The sequence below is a fragment of the Xenopus tropicalis genome, chromosome 7 (assembly GCF_000004195.4).
Source record: "Xenopus tropicalis strain Nigerian chromosome 7, UCB_Xtro_10.0, whole genome shotgun sequence".
Lineage (NCBI taxonomy): Eukaryota > Metazoa > Chordata > Amphibia > Anura > Pipidae > Xenopus > Xenopus tropicalis.
In genome coordinates this window covers 61693351-61706731 of record NC_030683.2, presented here as the reverse complement: position 1 = coordinate 61706731, position 13381 = coordinate 61693351, and the positions used below count along the sequence as shown (strand labels likewise).

Below are 13381 nucleotides of genomic sequence, written 5' to 3'. Positions count from 1 at the left end.
AAAGCAGTCGTTTGTGGGGAACGGAATCAAATGCTTTGGCAAAATCCAAATAGATTATATCTACTGCATCCCCACTGTCCAGCTTCTTAACTTACCTCATCATAAAAAGCAATTAAATTGGTCTGACATGACCTGTCCATCATAAAGCCATGCTGATTAATGCTCATAATGGAATTCTCCAGTACATAATTTTGTATGTGATCCTTTAACAATCTTTCAAATAACCTGCCCACCACGGATGTCAAACTTACAGGCCTATAATTGCCAGGCTGAGATCTTACTCCCCTATTAAATATAGGAATGACATTTGCCTTCTTCCAATCCCTAGGTACCATACCTGATGAAAGCGAGTCTGAGAATATCAGAAACAAGGGCCACTGTAATTCTGAACCTAGCTCTCTCAGTACCCGAGGGTGTATTCCATCTGGCCCAGGTGCCTTGTTTACATTTATCTTGTGTAACCCTTTAAGCACCATATCCTGTGTCAACCACTGTGTAGTTGGAGCTGAGGCAACAGTGCAGCTATTGGGTGGGACTTGGCACTCTGGATCCTCTACTGTATACACAGAAGAAAAGAACTGGTTAAGCACATCTGCCTTTTCTGTATCCACTGCAACCATATTGTTACTATAACTCAATGGGGCCACACCCTCAACCTGCATCTTTTTACTATTAATATACTTAAAAAACTTTTTGGGGTTAGTTTGGCCTCTGCTGCAATGCGCTCCTCGTTTTCTATCTTTACCTTCCGGATTGCTGTTTTACAACACTTGATATAGTGTTTATATTCATTAAACGCAGCTACTGTCCCCTCTGACTTATATTTCTTAAAAGCTTTCCTTTTTTTCCTTATTAACTTCTTTACCTCAGTGTTAAGCCACATAGGGTGATTGATAACATGTCTACTTTTTCTTATTAATGGAATATGTATGGTCACTATTATGTATGGTCACTATTACCCAGGGGTTCAACCACTTGCACATTTGCTATACGTTCTGGGTCATTAGAGATCACTAGATCCAATATAGCATTGTTCCTGGTTGGCTCCTCAACAACCTGTGACATAAAGTTGTCATGCAAATTTATAAACTTGTTCCCATTTACTGTCCTGGCAGTACTATGGCTCCAGTCAATATCAGGATAATTAAAATCCCCCATTATTATCACTTGCCCCAAACTAGCAGCCTTTTCTATTTGCAACAGGAGCTGAGCCTACTCCTCCTCACTTACATTAGGGGGTCTATAGCATACCCCTACAATTAGTTTGGTAGATTCTTTACTATCTGTGAGAAGCTCAACCCATAAGGATTCAGCTCCCTCTGTTACCCCCATCACTTCCTCCTTAATATTTGCTTTTAATTCTTGCTTAACGAACAGACACACTCCTCCTCCTTTTCTATTGCCCCTGTCCCTCCGAAACAATGTATAACCCCCAATATTAACTGTCCAGTCATGAGACTCATTCAACCAAGTTTCAGCAACACCAATCACATCATATTTCCGCTCCAATGCCAGTACCTCCAGCTCTCCCATTTTACCAGTCAGACTCCTTGCATTGGTAAACATACATTTAATACTGGTACCAGCGTGAGAATGACGTGTAAACAACTTATGGGCCTCCCTGCCATTATCAGTATTCCGAAGCAAGTCTCCTCCCCCATTTTCCCTTACTATGCCCACTACCTCATCTATCCTGTCTACCACAGAATTTCCCACTGCATCCTCCCCCCCCCACTCCTAGTTTAAAATCTCCTCCAACCCTCTAGCCATCTTTTCCCCCAAAGCAGCTGCCCCATCATCATTGAGGTGCAGCCCATCCCTGGCAAAGAACCTGTAGCCGATTGAGAAATCAGCCCAGTTCTCGAGAAACCCAAAGCCCTCCTCCCTGCACCAACCTCTCAGCCATGCATTAATCTCCCTAAGCTCCCGCTGCCTTCTTAACATTGCTTGTGGCACATGTAATATCTCTGAGAAAATTACCTTGGAAGTCCTCGCCCTCAACTTCTCGCTAGGTTTTTAAAATCGTTCTTGAGGACTTCCCCCCCTCCCCTAACTTTTTCATTGGTACCTATGTGTACCAAGACCACCGGGTCTTCCCCAGCCCCTCCCAACAATTTGCCCACTCGTTCCACCACATGCTGAACCCTAGCACCAGGCAAGCAACACACAGCTCGGCATGTAGGGTCTTTGCGACAAATTACCCTATCCACCTTTCTAATAATTGAATCCCCTACAACTATAGCCTGCCTTCCCTTCCTAGCACTACTCCCCCCACCTGTATTAGAGGTGCCGGCTCCCAGGGTGCTCTGAGAGTCAGCCTGCTCCATACATGCTAGCTCAGAGCTGTCTTCCCCAGCATCTTCACCTAAAGCGGCAAATCTGCTGGTTTGTACAAGCTGTGAACCAGCCCCCCTACCTTTGCGTCCCCTACTTGCCCTATTAACTGTTACCTTGCCCTTTAAAATATGTTTTAAAGGGCAAGGTGGTAACATTAGCAACATAGTAAGTTAGGTTGAAAAAAGACATACGTCCATCACGTTCAACCATCATGCCTATATATAACCTGCCTTACTTCTAGTTTATCCAGAGGAAGGCAAAAAACCCCATCTGAAGCCTCTCTAATTTGGGAAAAAATTGCTTCCTGACTCCAAGATGGCAATCGGACCAGTCCCTGGATCAACTTGTACTAAGAGCTGTCTCCTATAACCCTGTATTCCCTCACATGCTAAGAATCCATCCAGCCCCTTCTTAAAGCTATATAATGTATCAGCCAGTACAACTGATTCGGGGAGGGAATTCCACAACTTCACAGCTCTCACAGTAAAAAAACCTTTCCGAATATTTACATGGAATCTCCCTTCCTCTAAACAGAGTGGATGCCCTTGTGTCCGTTGGAAGGACCTACTGGTAAATAAAACATTAGAGAGGTTATTATATGATCCCCTTATATATTTATACATAGTTATCATGTCCCCTCTTAAGCGCCTCTTCTCCAGTGTAAACAGACCCAACTTGGCCAGTCTTACTTCATAACTGAGACTTTCCATACTCTTTACCAGCTTAGTTGCGCTTCTCAGGACACTCTCTAATTCAATGTCCCGTTTGAGCACTGGAGACCAAAACTGAACAGTATATTCTAGATGGGGCCTTACCAGCGCTCTGTAAAGGGGAAGAATAACATCCTCCTCCCGTGAATCTATACCCCTTTTAATACAGCCCAAAACCTTGTTTGCCCTTGCAGCTGCTGCCTGGCATTGCTTGCTACAGCCAAGTTTATTATCTTCAAGGACTCCAAAGTCCTTCTCCATTATGGAGTGGAGCCCCATTAAGGGTATAAGTGGCTTGCATATTTTTACATCCCAGGTGCATGACCTTTATCCACATTAAATCTCATCTGCCACTTAGCCGCCCAGATTGGCAGTTGGTCAAGATCCTGCTGCAAGGATGCCACATCCTGGATATAATTGACTGGTCTGCAGAATTTTGTGTCATCTGCAAACACAGATACAGTACTTATAATACCCACCCCTAAGTCATTTATGAACAAGTTAAACAAAAGTGGACCCAGTACAGAACCCTGAGGGACCCCACTGAGAACCTTACTCCAAGTAGAGAATGTGCCATTAACAACCACCCTCTGTACTCGATCCTGTAGCCAGTTTTCTATCCATGTGCAAACAACAGACCAACAGACCTTAGTTTAGAAAGCAGTCGTTTGTGGGGAACGGTATCAAATGCTTTTTCAAAATACAAATAGATTATATCTACAACATCCCCACTATCCAAAGGCCACTGCAATTCTGCCCCTAGCTGTCTCAGTACCCGAGGGTGTATTCCATCTGGCCCAGGCGCCTTGTTTACATTTATCTTGTGTAACCCTTTAAACACCATATCCCGTGTCAACCACTACGTAGTTGGAGCTGAGGCAACAATGCAGCTATTGGGTGGGACTTGGCCCTCTGGCTCCTCTACTGTATACACAGAAGAAAAGAACTGGTTTAGCACATCTGCCTTTTCTGTATCTGCTGTAACTATAACTCAATGGGGCCACACCCTCAACCTGCATCTTTTTACTATTAATATACTTAAAAACCTTTTTGGGGTTAGTTGTGGCCTCTGCTGCAATGCACTCCTTATTTTCTATCTTTGCCTTCCAGATTGCTGTTTTACAACACTTGTTATAGTGTTTATATTCATTAAACGCAGCTACTGTCCCCTCTGACTAAAATTTCTTAAAAGCTTTCCTTTTTTCCCCCTATTTATTTCTTTACCTCAGTGTTAAGCTACATAGGGTGATTCTCAACACTTCTACTTTTTCTTATTAATGGAATAAATTGAGAACAGTAATGATTTGATATCATTTTAAATGACAACCATTTCTGCTCTGTGTTTTTATCAGAAAACATAATGCCCCAATCTATGCCCTGAAGCACTGCCCTTAAAGGAGCTAAAATTTGCTTTTCTAAAATTCAGTGTCTTTGTTGCCCCAGTGTTTGCTGCACAAACATCAAATGAAATAACATTATGGTCACCGGGGGGGGGGGGCGCCCTAGGCAACCCGGTCGGCCAACTCCACCAACCTCCCTGGTGCGATTAGATCGATCATTGCCTCCACCGCTAATGGCAAGCGGCGGAGGCAGTGACAAAGTAGCACTAGGGGTAGGCAGGAGAGGTACATGCCTGACGCCCCCAATCGTTACGCCCTAGGCAGCTGCCTCTTCTGCCTACCCCTAGTTCCAGCCCTGATGGTCACTGTTACCCAGGGGTTCAACCACTTGCACATTTGCTATACGCTCTGGGCCATTAGAGATCACTAGATCCAATATAGCATGGTTCCTGATTGGCTCCTCAACAACCTGTGACATAAAGTTGTCATGCAGCAAATTTATAAACTTGTTCCCATTTACTGTCCTGGCAGTACTATTGCTCCAGTCAGTATCAGGATAATTAAAATCCCCCATTATTTTACAGGAGTACTAGGTATATTGCTAATTAGTTTATAGATATTAATTTCAGATTTAAAGCTACTTTGTGGTCTATTTACCATATGTCTACATATGTTCTACATTGTTTTTAAGAGATATTTAATGTCAATATATTTAAAACTTCATAGCTAAGTGATTCCTTCTGTCTGTACACTTAATGCTAAAAAGAAAATGTTGCATGAAATCTAATAAAACATTTATGTTTTGCAGCCTATAGATATTGGACAGAAATTACACTCCATTCTAATTTCCATGTGTGAAAAGGGTCCTTGGCACCGACCCAGCACAGAAATAATTATGCAGAGATGTAAGGAGGAGCAAAAACAGGCTACCTTGCTCTCCCCTGCTTTCTATATCCAAGGGCTGGTAAGCCCAGTTGTGGACAGCATGTGCCAGGTTAGTGGTTGTCATAATTTGTAGGTAATTGCAGATCAATTAACTCAAGTATTATAGTACAGTTATGGAACCTGTTATCCAGAATGCTGGGGGGGGGGGGGGGGGGTTCTGAATTAGAAGTCTTTCTGTAATTTGGATCTCCATACCTTAAGTCTGCTAAAAATCATTAAAACATTAATTAAACCCAATAGGATTGTTTTTCCTTCAAAAAGGATTAATTACATCTTAGATCAGATCAAGTGATCAAGAGAATCATTTTTCAGAATTTTAACTATTTGATTAAAACAGAGTCTACGGGAGATGGCCTTCCCCAAATTTGGAGCTTTCTGGATAATGAATCCCATACCTGTACATTAATGCATATACTGCTTACCTGCTATAGAGTGTAGAATCTATGGTGCTGGTTGTCAAGTACTTGACTGTTGTCATATATTTTGGCATACATTTGTACGGGTCTTTCTTTGTTTATGTGAATTCCACTTTGCTTAGCAATGTCTGAAATACAAAACCACAGCTTACAGTGAGTTTATACAGTATATACTTATATGAAATTGAATAAAATATATTTTATGATCAACAAAATGTGTATTGGCCTTATCCTGAGATATTTATGTATGAAGAAATAGACTACTAACAACTGTCTGAATTGTTTATCCATTATGCAAATTGCAAGTGGTATTAAGAAGTCAAACAATTTTACCATTCTAGAAAGTTTATGGAAACATTCATAAATTACCCCTTGTGCATATATGTTTTAATTTATTTGGGGTCATTATAAGTTTAAACAAATACACATGCCTGCTGCTCAGTTTATTACATGTAGTCGTGCCAACATACTTGACCTAAATTTTCTAGAATTATTTTTACATTTACTTAGATTTTAATACAGGTATTGGATTTATTATTTGGAAACCTGTTATCCAAAAAGCTCAGAATTATGAGAAGGCCATCTCCCATAATAAGTTTAAACAAATACACATGACTGCCGCTCAGTTTATTACATGTAGTCGTGCCAACATACTTGACCTAAATTTTCTAGAATTATTTTTACATTTACTTAGATTTTGATACAAGTATTGGATTCATTATTTGGTAAGTTCACTTTTTCAGAATGTTAGAAGCCATTTTTTAAGTAAAATGTACTCTGTGGTACCGAGGGCCGGAATTTTTCTGGCCTGCATGGTGGAGGGCCAATAATGGAAGCCAGTTTTGACCACGCCACTTTTTTAAACTGCACCCACATGTGTGGTGTTCACTGCAGGGATATAACCCTTCATTCATATGTAAAAGACGTTTAGTATGTCACATTAAGCCATACCCTCAAATCCATATACCTCCCCTGTGGATAGCATAGCAAACCCCTGGCAGGCTCACCTGCCACAGGCAGCATAGGTGTGAGTATGGCACACACAGGCGGCATAGGGCAGGCAGAGTATGGCACACAGGCAGTACAGGGCAAGCAGAGTATGGCACACAGGCAGTATAAGACAGGGTGAGTAGGCACACACAGGCAAAATAGGGCAGGCAGTACATACAGCGACACAATGAGTCTGTGGTGTAAACAGGTGAACAAGCCTGAGTTGTGAACAATGCAGGGACTAAAAGGTGTGAACAACACAGGAGCTTAAAGGTGTGAACAATACAGGGATTTACAGCCTGAATCTGAGGTGTGAACAATGCAGGGGGCCAGTTAATTGACTACTGATACCATTTAAAGGTAAACAGTCATAGTAACCAGGTGGGGGGCCACACGGTAGGGGGGAGAGCCTCGGGACTGATGCACCCCATGGGCTGCCAGTTGGACAGCACTGCTCTGGATTAAGAGACTCTTTATCAAAGCATGAGACAAATCACCTTAACCTTGTGCAGTGCAAGAGGGAAATAATAAGTACCAACAAATACAAAAATGTGAGAGACAATCAATAAATGCTACAGCTTACCATTTTACCCAATTGTCTACAATTTCAGCTTCAGTTGTAGTGATGATTGCATTCTTTTGGCAGACATGAAATCACAGTGAAACTCTGCATTTCACCATTGGCAATTTTTTTCATGAAACTGCAAAAAAAAGTTTGCAGATGTGTAAAAAAAAGTAGTGCATCAAAAAGTTCACTCAGTAGCCACATTTTGTGATTTTTCTTCACAAGTTTTTTGGCCAAGCAAAATGGGACAAATTCGCTCATCACTATACAGTAGTAAAGTGAAAATGTAATTATTGATGCCAAGCAATTGCAAAATTGTATATCCCTGTTTTTAGGTAGAAATAATTGTATATAGTGCAGGTGCCAATTTGATATATAATAGTTGTAGTAAAATAATAGTATTTCAGCACAACAGATTACTGGTTTTCTTTTTTTAAACACTTGAATGCATTACACTTCTGTTTGGAGTTTGTTCTAAAGTTGGTCTGCAATCCTATTCCCCTCAAATGTCTCCACCCACAAAAGGGTTTTAGTAAATATGTACCTAGCTTTCCTCTTCATATTTAAAGACAAACTATAAGACAAACAATGTTAATGCCATTTACTGTGTTTTTTGGAAAAGCAAGAGGAAGAGTTCTCAAAAATGCAGTATGCCCAGAGCCAAATGATAAGAGAAAGACTTCAACAGAAATATGAAAGATCCTCTACGTGCATGGCCAGTTCTGGTAAGTTGGAATGATTTTACCCCATGTACAATATACAGAAAGAAACTTATAAGGGCTATTATAATGGCTATTTGTTCCTCACATTTTTTTAAGTTCTGCAACAATGCAAGCTTTAGCATGTAAACCCCACACACAAAAATTTAATCAGTAAACAGCCTCTTTGAAATCTGCCACATTAGTTGTTCAGAAGTTAACAGTAAGGCTGCAATATCTCCTTAATCACTTAGATTTCCTATTCCTCCTGTAACCCACTTGGCCCCCTCCCTCAGGAATTTGCTTTGGCTTCTGGCTTGCCAGACATGCTCAGTTGTTCTAAGCTCAGATTACTAAACACACCCCCCAGTCTAGCAGCCAGTGATGAGATGGCATTGCTGGTTCCCATAGAAACTCAGCTTTAGCTGTCTACTTCAATGTTTTTCTCCTGAGCTCAGCTTTACCATCATTACAGTACTCTAACAAAGACAGTTCTGCCTGTGTGAGCCTATATTCAGGGCCGGTCTTACCAACTGTGGGGCCCAATTGGAACCATTTTTGCAGGGCCCCCTTAGTACATTGTGAATTATGCTTAGTGCAGAGGATTCCCTATGTTGCCATAGTTTTTCAGGCTGTTCCTGCTGAATTGTGCTTAATACAGGCACAACTCCCAACATTTTAAAAATGTAAATAGGGACAAAAACCTTTGCTGCGCATAGCGCGGCAAAAATTGTTTTTGCCAAAAAGAATGCAATTTGCCCTTCAGTGTACTCCCATTCCCAAACTCACCCAACACTAGCAGAACAGAGCAGCACTGAGCAGCATTCATGTGGCCATCATATGGAGCAAACTTAGGGGGCTGTTCCTGGTGAATTGTGCTTAGTACAGGGGAATCCTTATGCTGCCATAGTATATGGTATCTCTATGTACAGGCTATGAGCAAACTTAGGGCAGTGTTCCTGCTGAATTGTGCTTAGTACAGGGGAATCTCTATGCTGCCATAGTTTTTACGGTATCTCTCTGTACAGGCTATGAGCAAACTTAGGGGACTGTTCCTGCTGAATTGTGCTTAGTACAGGGGAATCCCTATGCTGCCATAGTTTTATGGTATCTCTCTGTACAGGCTATGAGCAAACTTAGGGGACTGTTCCTGCTGAATTGTGCTTAGTACAGGGGAATCCCTATGCTGCCATAGTTTTATGGTATCTCTCTGCACAGGCTATGAGCAAACTTAGGGGACTGTTCCTGCTGAATTGTGCTTAGTATAGGGGAATCCCTATACTGCCATAGTTTTATGGTATCTCTCTGTACAGGCTATGAGCAAACTTAGGGGACTGTTCCTGCTGAATTGTGCTGCTTTTAACCAAGTAGAATGGGAAATGGCTCATACAAGGCACTAAAAGCAGCAATATAGCATAACCACTGGAAAATTCCTACTCCCCCTTTTTCCTGCAGTTAAGGTGGAAATGGTGCTATGTGTGCCATTGTCCTTACCCACTTATAGATCCATCCATCAGATTAAAATGCCAAATAAGGGGCGCTGCACTGAAAAATAGTAGCTTGCACTCCCCCCTCCCTTCCACCCACAGACATTTATCCCCCGCTGAGTTATTTAAAAAAAGAAAACATGTGCACGGACTTCTAGTTAGGGCTCTGGCACACAGGGAGATTAGTCGCCCGCGACAAATCTCCCTGTTCGGGGGGCGACTAATCTCCCCGAAATGCCATACCACCGGCGAAAATGTAAATCGTCAGTGGGATGGCATACGCGGCGGCGCGATTTCCCTGAAATCGCTGAAGTTGCCTCGAGAGGGCGCAATAAGTGCAATCGGCCTAGGACCGGCCCTGCCTATATTCTTGATGAAATGTATGCTGAATAAGGGTCTTTGTTTGTGTGTGCTGTTTGCAGATTTAAATATAACTGATTATGTTTTAGAGGAAAAATGGTCACCTGGTGAAAGCTGCTATTTGCTTTTTGTGATGGATACTGTTGAATTATAGAGGAAACTCTATAAACTATTTTGACCTGTAAAGGGCACACACGGTCAGGACCACCCTTAGCTGTCCATATCTCACACGGGCACCCTCTAGTTTGCCTGTCTAAAGGGGAACCCAGTCTAAGGGGCCCAAATCTTGGGGTCCCTACATACATTGTAGGCAAATGTAGGCTTTACATGTCCTTTAAGCATACTTGTTTCTGATGAGGGTTGGGAAGTCCAAAACACCATACAAAGACTGCTCTTGCTAAATGAGCTAATATATTACACATAATAAACAATATTGTTAAATGTATAATTGTAACATTTTACAGTAAATATAAAATAGCTATTTACAAATTAAATATTCCAGATCTAAAGGACACAGGGGATAATAGCAGAAAAGAGACTAGAGATTTTGAAACTTTTTAGGAACCTTTTTGATCCATTATTTTTCAGGAAGCCAGTTTTCAACCAACCTATAACGTTGAATATCTCCACAAAAATATATTGCATAAACACTGCTTCTTAAATAAAAACATTTTCATGAGACTATACTTTCCTAGTACTATGTACCACTGGATAATCCAAGAAAATTGGCATTTTAAATACTAAGGGCTGCCCCCTGGCTAAGTATGATTCACTGCATGCGCACAAACACAAGATTTTTAAATAGGCCACATAGTATGAAATAAATTATCTGTTTTTAAGTATTCATTCTGAAGGTATAGGTTTCTTTAAATGGCTCTGAAACTGTATATGATGATTAAATGCTTTAGGCATAAACACAAAAGAAAAAAATATAATTTTGTCTCTATAAGTCTACAAATCAACCACAATTTTCATATGGGGTTTCACTTGGCCATTTTTATACAGGTAAAATGGTGAATGACAAATGTGGTTCAGATCCACATCTTAAATACATGTAGGCATAGGCATGGGAGTGCAAGATTTTCTCATATGTGGAACATGTAAAAGTGTGATGTGCAACTATTGCCTTTTTATATAAATTACTCATTTATTAAGCTCCAGGGTTGACAGAGCTTATCTGTGATGTTTGTATGTAAAAGCTTACAAGCAGATTTATCAAAATGTGAGATTAGACTTTACCACAGAAAAAAAATCACCCAACTTCTGTTTATTTCTATGGGGTTTTTAGAAGCATATTTATCAAATAGTAAACTCTAACTTTCGCCCATTGATAAATATGCTTCTAAAAATACCATAGGAATGAATAGAATGAGATTTAGTTTTTATGTATCACCAACCCCTCCCAGTGCCCCCAAAGCAGGTGCTTATTTTTAAATTCCTGGCTTGGAAGCAAGTTTTGGTTGCATAAAAAAACAGTTGTACTGCCAAACAGAGCCTCAGGCTTCCAGTCCACATAGGGGCTACTAAATAGCCAATCACAGCCCTTATTTGACACCCATGAACATTTTTTATGCTTGTGGGGGGGGGATACCTGTATGAAGCTCTAAACTCACATTTTGATAAATCTGCCCCCATATGTCCCCTTTTTATAAATGCTTTTACACCAGAATAAAATGGGAAAGAATACTAGTATGTAATACCACTCTACAGTTGGAAGTCAACTGAAATCAATCAATTGAAATAATACTGAATGAAATAATATTATACAATGTCCTGCCCCCAGTAAAAGTTAACTGCCCAGATGATATGTTTAAACACAAAATTAACCATGCAAAAAGAGAAAGCATATGTACATACACACTTAGAAATTTGCACATGTAACACATAGAAATTTCTTGCCAGCAGGAGCAAGATCTTTGCCTTGTGTAGTGCCTGACAAGATTCTCAGCAATTCCCACAGCAGACTGTATCATCTCTCTGTTAGCAGGTAAAAAGTTATGTCCAGATTTCACTTTCTTTTTTTACTTTGTTTGATGAATTCATTTAGATCATTTGGTTCTAACAGGTATTCATGGAATTGAAACTATTAAGAAATATTTGTATAACAACATACAACACTATAGGTGTTATAAGCCATATAATATAATTTTCAGAATGTATAAAAGCTTATCATAAAATATAAAAGTCCTGTGCGTCTTAGCTGCTAGTTCAGTGTAGGTAAAATGTAAAAGTAGATTTTTCTGTGATGTCAAATCCAAATTTTAAAGGGTGGTTCACTTTCAGGTTAACTTTTAGTATGCTATAGAATGACCTATTCTTAGTAACTTTTCAATTGGTCTTCATTTTTTATAGTTTATAGTTTTTATAGTTTTTTTAATTATTTGCTGCCTTCTTCTGACTCTTTCCAGCTTTCAAATGGAGGTCACTGACCCCAAAGCCAAAAAACTATTGCTATGTGAGGCTACAATTGTATTGTTATTATTCCTTTTTATTACTTATCTTTTTATGTAGGCCCTCCTTTAGTCATATTTCTGTCTCTGTTTCACATCACTGCCTGGTTTCTAGGTTAAATTGGACCCTAGCAACCAGATAGCTGCTGAAATTCCAAACTGGAGAGCTGCTGAACAAAAAGCTAAGTGATTTAAAAACCGCAAATAATAAAAAAACTAAGACTAATTGCAAATTGTATCAGAATAGCACTCTCTACATCATTTTAAAAGTTATTGTAAAAGTGAACAACCCCTTTAAATTCATATGAAAATCTCTCAAGATAATTTTCCCTGCTACAATTGCATGGTGAAAATACAATTATGAATATTCATAATTTACTGCAGGAGAAATTTTGTCTAATTTCTCGCACATAAATGTACCTATGATTTTTAGTAAATATGAGATGTATTGTTAAAATACACCTGCCAGGGGTAAACTAATAGCAGTAATATCCCAAGCGAGAGAGGAAAAAAAGGAACAGTTAAACGAGGCAGAGAAAAGTCTTATTGCAGCGGAAACTACACATACTATCTCAATATATTCCCATTAAATTATTAGAAACTTTACAATATGCCTATGATAACCAAACGCTACCTGCCTCCTTTGCTGAGGCGCTAATAGTGGTCATCCCGAAGCCGGGTAAGGATCCTTCCCTCTGCTCCTCATACCGCCCCATTTCTCTAATTAACACAGATGCCAAAATTTTGGCCAAAATTCTGGCAGTGAGGCTTCAACGGGTGGTCCCCGACCTTGTACACCCTGATCAATCAGGCTTTATGCCCGGGAGATCCGCTGACATTAATTTAAGAAGACTCTTTACCAATTTACAAATCCCTCACTTAGAGACGGGCACCAGGGTTGTGGCCTCCCTAGACTCCGCCAAAGCTTTTGATTCAATTGAATGGGGATATTTATGGGAGGTCCTATCCGGCTTCGGCTTTGGCCAATCATTTTTAAAGTGGATCAGACTGCTATACCAACGTCCCACAGCAAGAGTCCGAGTAAACGGGATCACATCTCCCCCTTTTTCCTTGGAAAGAGGG

The 13381-nt window shown here is 40.3% G+C and overlaps 1 protein-coding gene across 3 annotated transcripts in view; it reads left to right on the top strand.

Moving 5' to 3' along the window:
• The window catches only part of frmpd2 (FERM and PDZ domain containing 2), a 137579-nt gene that overhangs the window by 22353 nt on the left and 101845 nt on the right, over positions 1-13381 (top strand). For 2 of the 3 annotated variants that reach the window (XM_031905727.1, XM_012967740.3), the window contains exons 5-7: positions 5196-5381; positions 7926-8028; positions 11751-11835. In XM_031905727.1, coding sequence (XP_031761587.1) covers positions 5196-5381; positions 7926-8028; positions 11751-11835 — 374 coding nt within the window. The remainder of the gene's footprint in view (positions 1-5195; positions 5382-7925; positions 8029-11750; positions 11836-13381) is intronic. The other variant, XM_031905728.1, reaches the window with a different exon arrangement.